Raw genomic sequence first — 19,045 nt, 5'->3', positions numbered from 1 at the left:
TGTGTTTTCCCTTTCTCCCCCTGAATATTTAATCTGCCTAGGCTGCATTTTTTTTAAAAAGAAGCTTAAGGAGAATTAATTCATCATTGAGCATAACTTGTATGACATTTGATAATCTTATTGGCCAAGAATGTCTCAGGAAAAGAACTTACTCCCATAAAAATGTCCTATCTAGCTGCACTTGTCCCCATACCTCCTGGTAGAAAGGGGTGAGCTAGGGAAAGATGTGCCAGACATATGTATCTACCATCTATTAAAGGGAATCAAAGCTGTATGCTAAGTTTTTCTCACAAATCACCAAGAAAAAATGTTCCTAATGGCTAGGAAACAATTTTGAACAAGCCATCAGACCCTGATTTATACAAAGCCCAAATATCTTCCTGCTGCCACTTTCAGATTGTTTGGAAGGCACATGTTTCTTAATAATCAGTACCCTTCACAGTTCATTGAATGATGGAAAAGTAGCTAGATGGGAGCTCCAATTTAACTCCAGGCAGGGCTCTGATTACAGTAAAGAATAGCTGGAGTCAGGTGTCCAGACATTCTTGTTGAATTGGAGTGAGCTGGGAAGGCAGAAGCTTGGACTGGGGATGTTGGGGAGTTTCGATGACCCAAGGAGTCTCAACCCCAAGAGCCTGCTAACTCTTTGAGGGTTCATGGCTTGGGATAATAGTGAAACTCAACAATGCCCTGAATGGGATTGTCATGTATTTGCACCTGGAGTAAACCAAGCTCACCTTTTATTTCTATCACCCCTCTTGAAGCTGCTGATGGTAAACCCACCCTTCTTCCCCAGGAGGTATGTCTGAGGCCTGCCGGAGGGGTTTATCCTTAAGACATCTAATGTTCCATCTGAGATAAGTTTCTTGAAACTGAATGGAAACCTGCATAAGATTTTAAGAGAAAAAAATCCAAAATAAAAAAGCAAACATTTTAGAAACTTAATTTTAATTTTATTGTTTAACGTTAATTCATTTGTTCTTTGATTTTTTGCTGAACAAACTATCAATATATTCCCCAACCTGCACGACCAATTTAAATGAGTTCCTTATAGGGTATCTATCCATCTTCCTTCCTTGAAGCTTCTTATTTCTTCTCCAAAACTGTCCTTGCTCACCAACTTAGCCCCTGGCAAAGGGAAATAGAGACAGTGGATGGAAATTAGCTGTGGATGAGAAAATGGGTAACTTTAAAGACCCTTGTTACTGTGAAGGAAAAAGTTCAAGGTCACTTTGACAAAGGCAGAATGGAGTTGGAGAATTTGCCAGTGCCCTTAGAACACTAGACTTGGGTCATCCTGATAAATTTGATTAAAAGGACAATTCCCCTTCCTCAAAAGCAGGACTTAGGGGGAGGGGTGGTCCCCACTTTGATATTTACCTCAACTCTCAATTTCACTTTCCTTTATGTTCATACAACCCAAGTACTGGGAAGGGGTTTGGAAACCTATGATCTGACATTTAGCCAATGACCATCTACTGCAGGGACATTTATATTTTCCTTCTCATTCTGTTATCGAATGTTTTATGTATCCTAACATATATTGTGATGAATAAAACAATGAACATGTATTATGTAACCATTATCACATACATATATATATATAATATATTAAATTCACCTCTATATGTTAACATTAGCCTCATGTGGGTCCTCCTTGATTCTTAAGATATTTTTAAAATGTGTTTTAACTAGGGATATGATTCTTTTTCCTAGACTGCTTATTAGGTCTGGAGAATAAGAAAAAGGCCAAGTTTTCAGTCCTAGGAGGAATCAGCTGTAATGCCAACTAATCTATCAGACTGAAAGATGAAATGGTGTAATTATGCTAATAGCTAGTATTTTTATGAGCCTTGAGATTTGCAAAGTACCTCACATGTAGTATCTCATTTGATCCTTACATTAACCTTGTGAGAGAGAGGCTATTATTATCCCCATTTTACAAATGAGGAAACTCAGATTGAGAGAAATCATGGGACTCTCAGCTAGTGTCTAATAGGGGCGATAGGAATCTGGGCTTTTCTGGCTTCAAGTGCCATGCTCTCTCCACTGTACTATCTAGAATTCCCTACTCTTCATGCCACCCTTGCGATGTCCCTCCTCTGTGTTGAGTTGTTAGATGATGCCCTCATAGCAAAGTTGTGGTTATCATTAGGAAGTGGATCCAATTCCTTACATCATTTGAAATGGATGACCCATAGTTTAGTCTTCATCTGTCTTTTTTGACTTGGCATTAGAAATCCACGTGTCTGTTAAGGTGGGCCCAATGAGAGAGCTTTGAATGGGATGCCACAAGACCCTCAGTTCTAATTTTGTATATGGGAAGTTAACAAATCCTCTTTTGGACTTATTTTCAGTGTCTTTCCCTGAAAGAGTTAGTTTGCCCTATTTACAAGCATTCAAGTATCTTGGACTCCTTTCTCCCATGTCCACCTCCAAAAAGGGCAACTGAGATTCTGTAAGATTTTTTTTATCCCTGTCATGCTTTGCTTCCTGCCTGATAGTCTCTGAATAAGTTTATGAATAGTTGGTTTTCGTATCCTACCCAATCCCATCATGTGATAAGGCTCTCCAGCATGCTGAGCTATAATTGCCCAGAATCATAGCCCTGTGGCTCAACGCCTAGCCTAGGACAGTACAGATGGCACAAGCATTTGGCGGTAATGTATAAAAATATTTCAAAGAATAGAGCTGAATTTGCTCCCTCAAAAACATCAGATATATGGATTGATTAAGTATATAACCTTGTGGACATTTTCTGCACTTTAAAACTATCTCAAGAAATGATTGCTTGGGGGTGGCTAGGTGGCACAATGAGTGAATAGAGCATTGGCCTTGGAGTCAGGAGGGCCTGAGTTCAAATCCAACCTCAGCCATTCAACACTTGCTACCTGTGTGACCTCGGGCAAGTCACTTAACCCCAATTGCCTTCCAAGAAAAAGCAAAAAAAAGAGAAATAATTGCTTGTCAATAAGTTAACAAACATTAAATAAGTGCTTACTATGTGTGAGGCACTGTATTATTCATTGGTTTGTTTCCATTATATCTAAACATGTTGCTCTAGGAATGAACTACTCTGCCTTTAATGGAATGGCTTTCATGGGAGTATTTCCATATTAATAAAATATCAGTTTTCCTTATAGCAAAGATCCAATAGTAATGTTTGTCCATCTGAAAAAAAGATAATTGAGTCAACAATGTGAGATAGCAGCTCATAAAGCTAAGACCATTTGGATGACATTAAGAGAGGCACAGTGTACAAGAATAGGGAGTTGATGATCTTACTGGCTTCTTCCCTGGTCAGACCTAATTTGGAATATTATGTTGAGTTCTGAGCACCATATTTTTAGAAAGGACAAGCTTTACTGTACTCAGGAGAGGTCAACCAGAATAGTGAAGTTCTTTGAGTCTATGCCATATGCCAATGACATTAAGGAACCAATTAAGGAACCAAAAACATGTAGCTGGGACTAAAGGAGGCTGGAATGGGCAGAAAGGGAGGACGTGACAACTGAAAGTGCTACTCGAAAGAAGTATTAGACTCTTTGGTCCCAGAGAAAAACCAGGAGTAATGCCTAAAAGTTGAAAAGGAGTAGAGTTAGGCCAAAATTTCCTAATGATTAGAGGTATCCTAAAGTAGAATGGCCTGGGAGTTCTGAGCTGCAGAGTACTGTACATGACACCAGTCAAGACTCAATCCAACAATGGTGCAGTGTGAGTGGACGCGAGCTGGAGTCACTGTCTTGCCCAGGGAAAGGCAAAGCAGTCCAGATTGGAAGCAGAGCAGGTGAAATTTCTCTGGAGATTTGATTTGCAGTAAATTTCACACTATGTTATAATAGTGATAGCAATGGAAACTGACATTTTTATAGCCCTCTAAAGTTTGCAAAGAGCTTGGTAAACATTCTCCCATTTGGGCCTTACAGCTCTGGGAGAGAGTCCAGGCAAGTGTTAATTGGTAACATTTTTTAGAGACTCAGGAAGGAGTGAGTCAGAGAAGTTTAATAATTTACTCAAGATCATGTATCTAGTTAGTGGTAGGGACTGGACTAGACCCCAGGTTTCCTGAACCCTTCTCAAATGCCCTTCAGAGCCCACTGGGCACTTACAGCTGTTGTGCCTAGTAGTGTCAAAAATGGGTACCATTCCTAGTTGGTCCCAGAAAGATCAGAAGAATAAGAAGCCGGAAACTTCAGAAGACACATACATCTCAAGCAGAGCAAACAGGGAGCACACTTACTTCATTCCCTTGGAGTCCAAGAAAGAATGTGCAATCAGTATTTATGTAGCAATCTATATTTCTAAGTAATTTTGTTAGTCATTTCTTACCAGTCTGTGCAGGGGAGTTAGTCTCATCACAGCCTTTACTTTATACATGACAAAAAAAACTAAATTTAAAACACACCAAAAAAAACCCCTCCCAAACACTTCACCTGCTAGATTTGCCCTATTGAGAACTTCTCAAAGGCTATTTCTTTTCAAACACAGTGTTTCTGGGCAAAAATCATAGCATACTAGGAGCATGTTGGACATAAATTCTTTTCCATCCCAAGTAGAAAGAGATCATAGATTTAGAATTAAAAGAACTTTAAACTTGATCTAGACCAACTGTCTTATTTTACAGATGAGGAAACTGAGGTCTAAACAGGAAGAGGAACTTAGCCAAAGTCATATAGGCATTAGAGGATGCAGTTAGAATTTGAACTCAGGTTCTGTGACTCCAAATCTGTCACAATCTCCACTGTCCCAGGCTGCCTTCTTTTATAAAGCAGCAAACTTTCAATCTTTAAATACAGTTGTAAAGAATGAATGTTCTGGAGAAATTGTAGTTATTCTCACTTTACTTCTGGGTCAATAGGATGAAAACAGAGAGCTTGACCGATATAGTTACTAAAAAGTCTTATAACTGGCATAACGTTGGTCTTTCCTGATTCCCTGTTCTCCAGCAGGGGTCTGACTATCTGTTTACTGTCTCCTGCCCCCAGCATGCCCTTAATTATCAACTAGATTTCTCTATCAATTGTGCTTCCCATTGACCCTCAAAGTGTTATGACAGGTGTAGCAATAGAAAGACCCCGGGCCTTGAAGGTTCACATCCTGCTTTGCCCTTCACTAGCTGCATGACCTTGGGCCAGTTGTGCAACCCATCTAAATCTCAGTTTCATCTTCTATAAAATGGGGATAATAATATACATCCATCGGTTTACCAATAAGCATTTTAAAGCATCTACCATGAGTCAGACAATGTGCTAGGTTCAGGTGTTTTTTTGTAAGGAAAGCATTTTGCAAACTTTACCAGGCTGCATGTAAGTTAGAAATTTGATTCTTTCCTTCAATAAGACAACCTTAAATGAGCCACAATATACCAAAGTCACAAGTAATAATCTACTATAGTTCCCTCTGCAAACTTTAAGGTAGAGTCATTCCAAATGGGAATCTTTGTCAAAAGTCAAGAAGAATTTATGTTTTGAATAAATCTGTGCCTATACCTTTTGTTTTTATATCACTTAAATTTCTTCTGGTATCCTTCTCCCCTCTGTCTTTCAGAGAGCTATCCAAAAACAAAGAATATTTTTTTTTTAAAAAAAGGAAGAGAAAAAAAATCAGTTAAACTGATCAACACATTGAAAAAGTCTGAAAACATAATGTTCCACCCAATAGATACCACACCACTACAAAAGAGTTTTGTTTGAGGCCCATGTTTAGTAATTACATTTTGCAATATTCACTTTTATTGTTGTAATTCTTTCCATTTACACCGTTGTAGTCTTGTAAACTGGTTTCCTGACTCTACTTACTTTACTTTGCATCCATTCATATAAATATTTTGATGTTTCTCTAGACTTATCAAAATCATCGTTTCTCACAGCACAGTAATATTCCCTTACATTCATGCACCACAATTTGTGCAACTGTCCCTAAGCAATGGGCATCTACTTTGTTTCCGATTCTTTTTACCTCAACAAGCACTTGTTAAGTTCGTACTATGCTCTAGGTCTTTTATACTAGGCACTGGGGATACAAAGATGAAAAAGAAACAATGCCTGCCTTTGAGGAGCTTACATTCTATTGGGAGAAAAATTCTATTGGCATAAACATTAAATAAAAAATTATTATTTCTGATTCATGGGAAAGGTCACTAACAGCTAGCAGAATCAGGAAAAGTCCCATGAAGAACACGACATTTGAACTGAGTCTTGGAGTGAACTAGGGTTTTCTAACCAGTAGAGCTCAGGCAGAAGAGTGTTCTAGCCATGAGGGAAAGGTTGAGTAAGAGCAAGGAGATTGAAGATGGAGCATCACATAAGAAGGTTAGAAGGCCATGGCCATCACTTTCATCCTCTGAAGTCCCCTTGAATTCAGTTTAATTTAGCAAACATTTATTCACTTCCTGGAGACGTGCCATACATTGTGCAAGGCACTGAGGACACGATGACAAAAATGAAATAATGCCTGCCTGCAAGAAGCTTCTATCCTACTGGGGAGGAAATAACATTATACACAGAGAAGAAAAATGAAATGCACATAAAATATGTTAATGTAAATACAAATCCATAGAAAATAAATGCAGAGCAACTATCTATAAGGAAGACGTAACACTAACAGCTGGGGAAAATTGGTTAAAACCTCTTATGGGTATTTTTGAGCTGAGTCTTAAATAGAGTAAGGAAATTCAATGGGTCAAGTCAATAAGCATTTATTAAATGCCTACCCTGTGCCAGTCACAAGGAATGCAAAGGAAGGCAAAAAGATAGTCCCTGAACTTCAATGGAGGGGAAGAACAGTGTTTGATCCATATATGGGAAAATGCTTGTTCGAAATCATGGGGAAGGGCTTTAGAACGTTAGGTACCAGCAGAGGCATGCTCCAGCAAGCTCCGACTAGAGGCTCATGAGAACCAATTGTTAAAATTTTCTGTCTAAGCATTTAGATCTCAGAAATCGGCATATACCACAAATCAGGATTTGAGTTATTGTTTTGTTGACTGTCTAGACTTAAGAAAGTGATGGAGAAAATTTTAATAAAGCAGATTAAACTTAAAAGTGTGTTCTGTATGTCTTTACTTTTTTGGAAAAACTGGTTGTTAAACATTTACAAGTATACCCCAAACAGCAAATAAATTAGTTTGTCTAGAACAAAGTGTGGGAGGGGGAGTGTTGTATAATATGCCTGGAGATATAGGTTGCAGCCAGATTATAAAAGGCTTTAAATACCAAGTAGGAAATTTTAAATTTGTTTTTAATATGAGAGGAGGAAAGGGAGATACTGGAACTTCTTAAAGAAGGGACGATCTGGTCAGAACGATGTTTTAGGAAGATCAACATGGCAGCTATATAGAGGATGGATCACAGGGAAAGCAGAGGTTGCATCTTACTTTCTATCAAACGGGGTAAGTCTATTTCCATATCTTTGGGCTGAGCAAAACTCAAGTAGGTAGAGTCCACGTTCTTTCAGCAAGTGTCTCTGCTCTGCTCTCTCCTCCCCTACCCCTGCCCCTGCCAGCTTCTAGCCCATATTTTAACCTCACCCAACTAATTTGATACACTCATCTATGCCAGTATGTCACCTAAATGTTCAACCAAGTGATATAGTGATCCCCCACCTATTTAAGCACAAATGCCCTCTTAAACATTACATCTTCTTAAAAATTCCATGTCCTGGGGTGGCTAGGTGGTGCAATGAATAGAGCACCAGCCCTGAAGTCAGGAGGAGCTGAGTTCAAATGTGGCCTCTGAAATGTGATAACTTTTTAAATATTGTGGTCTTCATTAATTTGTTTGTTTACTTTTAGTTTACAAGATTCAATTCCACAATTCCTTGAGTTCAAATTTTCTCTCCCTCCCTCCTCTCCTCCCCCCCATGATGGCATACAGTCAAGTATAGGATCTGCAAATGCTTTCACATTAGACATTAGTCAGGTTATAAAGACAAATTATATCAGATGGAATGAAAAATGGGAAAGAGGAAACAAAACCAAACAAGAAAAAGAGAAAGATCCGGAAGTTTGCTTCAACTGGATTCAAACTCAGTTCTTTCTAGTTCTTTCTCTGAATGTAGACATCTCTCTTCATCATGAGTCTTTTGGGATAGACTTATATCACTGCATTGCTGAGAAGAGTCCAGTCTATCAAAGTTAGTCATCACACATACATTGTGTCTGTAATTCTGTACAAATTTCTCCTGGCTCTACTCTTCTCACTCATCATCAGTTTGTATAAGCCTCTTCAGGTAAATATGAAGTCCGTCTGCTCCTCGTTTTTTATAGCACAATAGTATGCCATTACATGCATATACCACAACTTGTTCAGCCATTCCCCAATTGATGGACACCCCCTTAATTTCCAATTCTTTGCCACCACAAAAAGAGCTGCTATAAAGATTTTTGTACATATGGGTCTTCCTCCCACTTCTCTGATCTCTTTGGGATACAACCCTAGAAGTGGTATTGCTGGGTCAAAGGGTATGAAATTATTTATAGCCTTTTGGGCATAATTCCAGATTGCTCTCCACAAAGGTTGTTGGATCAGTTCACAACTCCACCAGCAATGCATTAGTGTTCCAATTTGCCCACATCCTCTCCATCATTTGTCATTTTCCTGTTTTGTCATCTTAGCCCATCTGACTGGTGAGATGTGGTACCTCAGAGTTGTTTTGATTTGCATTTCTCTAATCAATAGTGAATTAGAGCATTTTTTCATATGTTTATACATATCTTTAATTTCTTCCTTTGAAAACTGCCTGTTCATATCCTTTGACCATTTATCAATTGGGGAATGACTTGTATTCTTATATATTTGACTTAATTCTCTGTATATTTTAGATATGAGTCTTTTATCAGAGACATAGGTTGTAAAAATTCTTTCCCAATTTCCCACTTCCTTCTTAATCTTGGTTACATTGGCTTTGTTTGTACAGAAGCTTTTCAATTTAATGTAATCAAAATTATCCATTTTGCATTTTACAGTGCTCTCTAATTCTTGTTTGATCATAAAGACTCCCCCTCTCCACAGATCTGACAGGTAAACTATTCCTTGCTTTCCCAGATTGCTTACAGTATCAACCTTTATACCTAGATCATGCACCCATTTAGACTTGATTTTGGTATATGGTGTTAGATAATGGTCTATGCCCAGTCTGAAACTTGATTCTTAACTAGCTGTGTGACCTTGGGCAAGTCATTTAACCCAAATTGCCTTGCCCTCCCTCTTCAAAAAAATATTCCACCTCCCTTCACCACAATTATAATTATATTAATAATATTAATTGATTGAGAAAAAACACTGTTTTGCTGTTAATTTTCATTGATTAAGGAAATGTAATGGCAGCAAGCTATTGGAAAAGCAGCAACATTTAAAAATTAATTTGCATTTTATTTGTCACAAAAGTCTACCTACATTTTTTTTAAATATATAACCCACCTGTAAAAGTCATTGCTTAGGTAGCCTACAGAAAGTATGTTTGCTTTTTTTTTAAGTCATGCTGCACACTTTGTTGATGCTAAATAAAGATGAAAATAGTAGTGTGTATTCAGGGATCCCATATAATAACTCCTTAATTTTGGAATCACCAGCTTAATGAGTTACTCCCTTACATCAAAATAAGGGCAACTTAACGGAGTAATTCCAAATATCAGAGAGAATAAAACAGTGGAAATTTTAGGCATGATGGTAAGTTGGTGTGGGAGGCATTTTGGAAGGACACAGAGAGGCATGGCCTTTCTTAGGGCACACTCTATGGGTAGTGATTGCTCTCCTTTAAGAAGAATCATTCCTTACGTGACCCACACACAGAAGCACAAGGTGCATCTAAAAATGGCCAGATTTGGGTCTGACAAATAATCACAGAGCTGGAAGGCACCTCAAAGAGCATCTAATATGGCAGTTCTCCTAGAGTGTTCTGGGGGCTCCTGGGGGTTCTCCAAGTACTTCCACAAGGTCAAAAGTAGTTTCATAAAAATGTTGACTTTTTAACTTCTAATATGGTAAATATCAATAGATATACTCCACATAAACAACACCTCTGGGTCTCTCTCTCTCTCCCTCTCCCCCCCCCCATCTCTGTCTCTCCATGCATATATGCATATGTGTGTATATGTACGTAAATAGATAGATGTATACCTGTTTGTATAATGTCTAAAGGGATCACGAGCCCAAACAGTTTGAGAATCACTGATTTAATCCAATTCCCCACACTTTTCACTTGAATGCAAAATGAAATGACTTGTCCAAGGTCACATGTTATAAGGCTAAACCCTAGGTCCTCTCCTCAATCCAGGACATTATTAGACCCCTGTAGGATCATTCATAAACAATAGCACTATTGGTTTGAACTTGAACTAAAGGAAAAGCAACAATGTTATTTTTTTTTGGAAACACTCCAGAGTGGAAATTAGCTCTTTTATCTTTCAAAGCCAACAAATGCCATGTTTGAAAGCTACATTACTCAAAGACCTTTTAATGCATTTTATGGTTGTCTCTTAGCACTCTGTTGCCATAGGTCCCTCACAACTCTGAACTCCTTTTCTATTTCTCAGATTTATTGTGAAGTTTAGGATTATTAGGTATATGAAAACCTTACCTTGAACAGCCACCAGACAACCCTTATGCCAGTTTATACAGAAAGCACATGAGTCCAAAAATTCAAAACATTTATTAAGCACAGAGCATGATTACAAGAGACATTAAATAAAGGCATAATAACAAGAATGAGATAGGAACCACAAAATGAATGCCATATTCCAGACCTCTAAGGGAGTGGTATTTAAATTTACCTTTAATGCCTCTGCTTCCTCTTCACATAATAGGAGAAGACATAGACTGTTCAGACTCACTGTACTAATTGGTGCATAGGGTTGGATATCATCTCTCTCTCTTGAGTTCCTTTTCCTCTGGTCAAGGTGAGACAGACTGATGAACACTGAACCCTTTTCTCTATGGCTATAGAATCAACACAATATGTCCAGACCATGCTATACAACTGATTTCTCATATTTCCTTTGCTGTTGGCTCCAACCATTCATCAGCCCTCATGGCTCTCACATTCAATTAATCAATAAACATTTATCAGACCCTTTTTCTATATGCCAGGTACTCGGGCAGGTGCCTGGCATATAATAATAAGGCATGAATTCTTGATGCTTCCCTCCAAGTTCATGCTTCTTCTTCTCTAGTTCCTGCTATATATGAAGCTGCTTCAGGTCTTCATCATATATATACCATTTTCCTTTTCCAAATCCATGCCAACCTGAGGGCAATCCTGTATCCCTCCTGAGGAGGAATTATATTTCACTATATGCATTTCATTTATTCTGATTGTTCCATTTTCAGAGAAGTAGATAAAGTTTCTCTCCCTTGATTACTTAAATGTTGCTTTCTTAGTGAATTTTTTCATTATGTTTAATTTTGTACTCTCTCTGGGAGGTTGGGGGATGGGGTATGGGGTTCTTTCAAAATCTAGAGAATCCTAGGAAGATTAATATGTTCATGTATTCTTCCTCAGGAATCTCATCATTCAGAAATTTTTCTTTCTTTTAAAAAATGTGTGTATTTAATATTTTATTTTCTCCACAATTCCATGTGAAAACTATTTTTAACATTTTTTTACTTTGAGTTCTAAATTCTCTCCCTCCATCTTTCCTCTGCCCCATTCATTGAAAAGGCAAGCAATTTGATATTGGTTATACATGTGCAGTCATGCAAAACATATTTCCATATTAGTCATATAGTGAAAAAACATAGACCAAAAAATAAAGTTTAAAAATATGCTTCAATCAGCCTCCATCATTTTTTTCTCTGGAGATGGATAGCATTTTTCACCATACATCCTACAGAATTGTCTTGGATATGCATTGCTGATAATAGGTAATCCATTCACAGTTGATCTGTGTACAATCTTGCTGTTACTATGTATAATATACTCCTGGTTCTGTTCATTTCACTTTGCATTAGTTCATGCAAATCTCTGCATATTTTTCTGAGAGTATCCTGATCATCATTTCTTATAGCACAATAGTATTCCATTACAATCATATACCACAATTTACTCAGTCATTCCTCAATTGATAGACACTCCCTTGATTTCCAATTCTTTGCCACCACTAAAAGAGCTGCTATAAACATGTCTGTGCTTATAGATCTTTCCCCTTTTTGTTTTTTTTTTAATCTCTTTGCGATGCAGACCTAATAATGGTATTCCTGGGTCAAAGAGTAGGCATGGTTTTATAGCCCTTTGGGCATAGTTCCAAATTGCTCTTCAGGATGGTTGAATCATTTTGCAACTCCACTGACAATGCATTCGTGTTTCAATTTTCCCACATCCTCTCCATCATTTATCATTTTCCTTTTCTGTCATATTAGTCAATCTGAAAGGTGTAGGTTGGTATCTCAGAGTTATTTTCGTTTGTATTTATTTAATCAATAGTGATTTAGATTATTTTTTCATATGACTATAGATAACTTTCATTAATTCATCTGAAAACTGCCTGTTCATATCCTTTGACCATTTATCAATATATAATATTGTGTAAGGTATATAGGGTGTTCGGGGAGGAATAGCACTTCTGTTGTGAGGACTTGCCTAGGCTAGTGCTTTTCAGGGCTGCTGAGATACCTTTGGTGTCCACCTTCATCTAACTCTTACATAGCTCCAGGAAGCTGTAGCATGCATGGCAATCACACCCCAAATTCATACATAATACATACATACATTCACACACACACAAATATACCAGTTGGCTTTCTATAGTCCTGATTAATCTTTGCATTTGGGAAGGTTGATTTGGTAGTTTCCCTGAGAGATTCTGCTTTCACCTATGGACTCTATTCTAAGCCATTCATTCATTTATCCAACCAATATTTAGGTGTGAAGCATTGTTAATGGCTTTGGGAGCCATAAACTTGAATAAGACAAGTTCATAGTCTAGTTTTATGGGTTTTCCTTTGCCAAGCAGAAAAATATGGGTAAAAGGAGACAAAACAATTCTGAGCCCTTGGAGGAAGATTTAGCTCCAGCTTAGACAGCTAATCCCTACAGCCCATCGAATTGACTTATATTTGCCTCCATTGATGAGTCATTTGCCATCCATTTCTAATGAGGGAACCATTGGAAAATGTTTTTTTCAGGCTACATTGAAGCTCCAGAGAGAGGTAACAATTAATTCTTTCAATGAGCTATTGAAGTGAACTTACATTTGAGAAAAATAAAAAAAATAGGATTCTAGATTTATAACTCACAGGTCATCTAGTTTAACCTACTTATTTAAGAGAGAAGGAAACTGAGGCCCAGAGAGGCTAAGACTTGCCCAAGTGGCAAAATCTGAATTTCAATTTCTATCTTCTAAATTCAAATCTATTGTTAGTCCATCTGCACCAACACTATGTTCCCAAATACTCAGGCCCCCTATCAAGAGGAATTCCCAGAACTACTTAGAAAAGAGCCATTTAGGAAGGGCCTCTCCTGCTGTGGGGAGGGTGTAATGAGTCTATCTGCATGGGGATTTGGTTTCCCCTTTGCTTCTTTTATCTGAACATTCATTCTGACACATTCTTTATTTAGCAATTGAAGTTGTGACTTGCATTTCATTATGTGAGTTCCATTTTCCCTGATTGTTCTGGTATCAGGGAAGCAGAAAATGCTTCTCTCCCTAGATTTCAGAAATTTGACCCTCTTGGTGATTAATGCTATTTCGTTCATCTTTGTCCTCTCTGGGGCGCTCTCTTAAATTCTAAAGAATCCTGGGAAGAATAACACATAAACCCTGAGTGTGAAATCATTCATCTGAAACTATTCTTGAAAGACCAGAAAGGGAAGAGTTTGAGAGCTTAGAATTATGGAAGGGAACAAGGTGAGAAAACTTGGTGGTAGCGGGAACACTAAAGACAAATTTACTGAAATTGGTCTAGGTCTGAACCTGGAAACAAAGCCCTGACAAAACTGTTTCATACTACTTCAGCTCACGAGCTCTGTGAGGTAGGTAAGTATTTTTATTTTACAGATGAGGAAAATGGTTTACTGAAAGGACATAATGGAGTACACTGACTACAAATTCAATGCTGCAAGAGTCCCTAGAATCCCTGACCCTGTAAATTCTTTGAGAATTATGTTTTTCTAAGGTCTGGCCCTTGAGTCCCACTGAGTCTTGGACTATTCTGGGCTCTAACTGGGGCTGGGAAGAGGCAGGAGGGTGAAACCTAAGAAGGCTCAGATGATTGAGAAGCTTCCTCAGCAAAATAGAAAGAGGGCTGCTATAGCATATGAATGGGCTGGGGTCTAGCCAGATGACTCCTGTAGCCATGACAGAGGAGAGCTCTGGAATCATGGGATTGAGTGAGGGACATCAATAGCAGGAATTCCTGAAGTAAAAAAAAAGATATGTCAGTAGTTGGAGAGCCCTTTGTCACACACAGATACCGTGTTTCCCCGATATTAAGACCTATCCCGAAAATAAGCCCTCCCTTTACTGTGTAAGATTCCTCTAAAATAAGCCCTCCCCCGAAAATAAGCCCTATTGAGATTGCTACTGTAGTGAAAGTGATCCCCTGCGCTACACGCTACATTACGGTACCCTCTGTATACACCGTCCCCCCCGCCCCCGTGAAATGCACGCCGCGCTCCAAGCTGCATCCAATCAGAGCTACAGCAGTGAGCGCGTCATCCTGTTCTTCCCCAGTGATTTGCTTGCTGGCGCCATTGAGAGCAGTGCCACGGAGGAGAGCTGAGGCAGGACAACATAAGCCCTCCCCTGAAAATAAAATACCCTCTGGTGTTTTTCTTTCCAAAAAAAAATAATAAGACAGTGTCTTATTATCAGGGAAACATGGTATTTCTATGTTGGGTTATTTGTAAACTAAGGGTTTATCAGTCAGTAGCTTCCTTACATTATATTTTACTCAGAATATCACACTTTCAGGACATTCAAAAACTAAAAAATTTCAAAAGGACAATCAATAAAAGTGTCAGGCACTAAAATTCTGTCACTGGTGCATTCTTTCCAAAAACTCCATTTTGAGGAAGGGCTCAGACCAGCCCTCCATGTATCTCAAATTCTCCTCCCAATTTCTTGTTGCTGCTATTTTGTTTGTCCTTCATTCTTGAAGAGGACCATGGCATCAGAAAGATGCTGCCATGACATGCAAGTGAATTGGATTTAAGTGATGTAGGGCTGTGCTAGGTCTCCAGCCTCACTTTCTCCTCCTGAGCCATGTGGGTCCAGTGGCTGGATATAGATTAGGATGACTGAGATGCCTCCCCCCCACTCCCTAAGACACAACAAGACTGAAGAATATTACATAAACTTCACTGACAAAGCAGTGACAGGGTTTGAGAGGGTTGACTCCAATTTTGAAATAAGTTATACTCTTGCTAAAAGACCATCAAACAGCATTGTGTGCTACAGGGAAATCTTTCATGAAAGGAAGAGTCTATTGATTCAGTAACTTCACTATTGTCTCTTTTTAAGAAATTGCCAGTCACCCCAACCTTCACCAACCAGCGTCTTGATCAGTCAGCAACCAACAACATCAAGGTAAGACCCTTCACCAGCAAAAAATTATGACTCTCTGAAGGCTCAGATAATGGTTAGCACTTTTTAGCTATAAAGTTTTTTAATCTAAAATTATTTTAGACACAATACTATTGTACACATAATAGACTACAGTATAGTGCAATCCAAATCCTGAGGCCAAAGAAAAAAGGTACTTAGGGGCAGCCAGGTAGCACAGCGAGTAAGAGCACCGGCTCCAGTGTTGTGATGACGTGGGGATCGAATCTGGGCTCAGACACTTAGCACCTACCCAGAAACACCTGGCCGTGTAATCTTGAGCAAGTTATTTAACCCCAATTTCTTAGAGGTGGCCAGGTGGCTCAGCAAGTAACACCACCGGCCCCAGAGTTGGGATGACCTGGGAATCAAATCCAGGCTCAGATACTCAGCACCACACCCAGAAATAACTGTCCATGTAACCTTGAGCAAGTTACTTAACCCCGATTGCTTTTAAAAAAAAAATAGGTACTTAAAGTTAATTTCCAAGTATTGCTTTGTTTTTTTAGCAATGTTTATTCTCAACTAATCTTTGTAAAAAAATCTTTTTTAGATATGACTCTCTTTTCTTCTACCACTGACATGCCAGCAGCTTTCTTATAGGAAGTCTACTTAATGACAGAGTTGTTGCCAACCAGATCACTTGAAAATCCACCAGACAGAATAATATAAGTGGATGATTCATTTAAATTAAAAAACAATCTTAGCACTTCAGTGAAAAGCACCCTAAGTTTATTTTCTGCAGAATGTTTGCCATGTTCCATGATGGGTTTAAGATGACTTATGATGTTCAGTTTTCAGCACTATTTTCAAATACTCTGGCATTTGCAAGACTTCAAATGTTCATAACATCTTGATTATGGGATCACACAGCTAATAAGATCCAATTACAGAATTATTTGTTGCTCAATGTTCCATTAAAGAATTGGAACAGACTCCTTGCAACCATCATCATGAACTCTCAAGGGGTTCATAAATCATTAAATGGGAATTGCTGACCTAAGGTGGGAGCACTTCCATGGGAGACAATAGGGATTTTCTTCTGGGAGAAAACATTCTACTTTGGCCTTCTATGTTGTTGGAAACAGCCTCTTTCTGGCTATGTAGCCAGAATTTCCTGCATCTTTAAATCTATTAGCTGAGGCATAATAATTCTCTCTTTCTAGTAGAATCCAGGGGTGAAGACCTTGTTTACTCACAGCACAGATGCCATGCACTGAGTTGGGCAGGGCAGGGCCACCTTCTCCTTTCCCTTAGGCCATGTGGACTTGAGAAGCATGCTGGCTTTGGGTTTTAGTCTCATTTTGCTTGTCTTTTTTTCAGTTCTAGATACAGAGAGCATGGTGCTGATTAGGGATCTCAAGTTGTAATAATCCTTAGAGTCCAAGATTCCAAGTCAGTCCATCAGGGGACACCAGAAAAGTCAGGGCCCAAGGCTATAAGCCCATTGAGGCACTTTGGACTTGGAATTTAATGGAATTTATGTCATTTAGAAATTGAGTTAAGCTGGGAATCCTCCCACAGACTCAAGGGGGCCTAATGGGAATTATACTCCCCAGAGTGTTGAGGAAAATTTGTTTGTTTTTGCTATACCTTTAAAGTAAATATTCCTTTGTAAAAGCAAATCTAACTATTAAATTGGGGTGCTTGGACCCCTTTAATCAGAGGAAATGTTCAAGTGGGCTATGTGTGCCCAGCCAAACTCATATTGCTCTGATTAGCCAGAGTTGAACTCACTTTACCTGACCCCAACTTCGTGATGGCATTTTGTTCCTCTTCATGTATGAAGGGTAACAACAATTAGAGGAATACAGGAAGTGAAGGTTTAAACTGACAGCCTAGTTTGACACTACCCTATTCCAAAGAGTTCTGGAGAAAGCTGGAGGAGGGTGGACATATAACCTTCATTTATCTGACCTTCAGGTAGGAAGATGCCAGAAGAATTATTGTAGTATCTAAAATTAGAAGAAGTGACCTATGTGACTTTAGGCCATTCCTTTCTGGTTCCTCCATCTCTGAAATGTAGGAGTTGGACCCAATTCCCTGTACGGTCCTAGTGAGCAATTTATAAATGCTTATTAACTGACTGATTTCCAGCTCTATATCTATTGTCTGTGAAGTCTTCTGTAGCTTTTATACTCCATGAGCGCCTTTCCTACATCCCTCTTCTCTTGGCTGATAGGTAAACACCTTAATCATGGCTTTTTAGACACCCCAGCTCCTGACTTTGGATTGTCTGACCCAAGATAATACATTTCAGTGAGAATTTATAGCCTAATTGGCCAGGCACGAGGCCAGTCCAGTGGAGTAGATCTCAGGGGGCAGACAAAGATTCATAGCACCTTTCCAATTTACTTCATCAGCTTACAGGATCCTTTCTTTCCCTTTCCTCATAGGTAATTGTCAATTAAGTTTACTTGGACTCTGCCCCCCAAGCTGTGTTCCCTTCAGTGGATAAATAGGTCAGTCATCCATCAGACAGTGTTCACCAACACATCCAAGGGACAATTTACTTACTATTAAAAAAAGAAGAAGAAACCAATTAAGTGAATGTTATTTATTATGGGCAGGAACAGCAGTTTTGCATCCTAATTCCATTTCTATGTCACTCCTGGAGACTTTGAAGCTCTACTTTATCCCTCTAAAAGGGATTAATAGTCTTCGGGGATTATTTGGTCCTCATTTTACCAAATCTTACCAGACAAAAAACCCTTGAATAACTAAGTATACACAGGAGGGCAAAGGAGCCTGTATTTTTAGCCTGTGTGAAGTGAAAGAACACTTGTACTTAGCCCATTTGTGCTACAGAGAGAAGCTGAAGAGAAGAGGGCACATTTATTCATTTATCTGTCCCACAGTGGGAGGCAACGGGCTGCAGAGGATGAGGCAGATTTCAGTAGGAACAAAACCAACTAAAAAATCTCAAGGCCCCTGGTCCCATTTTTCATATCATAAAGACTTTCTCCTCAGCAACATATATTTTTAAAGTAACTCTTATGGGGAAAACATGGCTAGGCACCAATAAGAACTAATATCAAAATGTCAAAAGTGGAAAACCATTTCTGTCTTCAAGGAGCTTCCATTCTCTTGGTAGGTATAACATGTACATAGATAAATAAACACAAGATAGGAGAAGGCAGCAAGTGCTAACAAATAGGGAGATCAGGGAAGGCTTCCTGGAGGAGATAAAACAATGAGGAAAATAAAGATTCTTTGAAGCAAATGGGCACCTTTGGAAAAGGCAAGGAAAGGAAGGAAATAAGTATTTAACTATGTACCAGGCATTGTGCTACGTGCTTTACAAATAGGATCTCATTTGATCCTCACGACAATGCTGGGAGGTAGGTATTATTATCATTCCCATTTAGAGTGGAAGAAACTGAGAAAGAGAGATATTAAGTGACTTGCCCAAGGTCACACAGTTAGTATCTGAGATAGCTCCTAGAGGGGTGGCTTTGCAGGAGCAATGATGCATCAGGAAACTGAGAAGGGGGAGAACCAAGAGAT

General features: G+C 38.8%; 1 protein-coding gene across 4 annotated transcripts in view; it reads left to right on the top strand.

Moving 5' to 3' along the window:
• Positions 1-19,045, top strand: part of RGS5 (regulator of G protein signaling 5) — a 145,502-nt gene that overhangs the window by 103,572 nt on the left and 22,885 nt on the right. For all 4 annotated transcript variants that reach the window (XM_069094677.1, XM_069094674.1, XM_069094673.1 and 1 more), the window contains exon 5: positions 15,458-15,523. In XM_069094677.1, coding sequence (XP_068950778.1) covers positions 15,458-15,523 — 66 coding nt within the window. The remainder of the gene's footprint in view (positions 1-15,457; positions 15,524-19,045) is intronic.

The sequence above is a fragment of the Petaurus breviceps genome, unplaced genomic scaffold (genome assembly GCF_028583685.1).
Source record: "Petaurus breviceps papuanus isolate PSGF00001 unplaced genomic scaffold, PetGlider_PUasm1.0 220, whole genome shotgun sequence".
Lineage (NCBI taxonomy): Eukaryota > Metazoa > Chordata > Mammalia > Diprotodontia > Petauridae > Petaurus > Petaurus breviceps.
The sequence above is the reverse complement of the archived record's forward strand: the minus strand, read 5'-3'. Positions and strand labels throughout refer to the sequence as shown.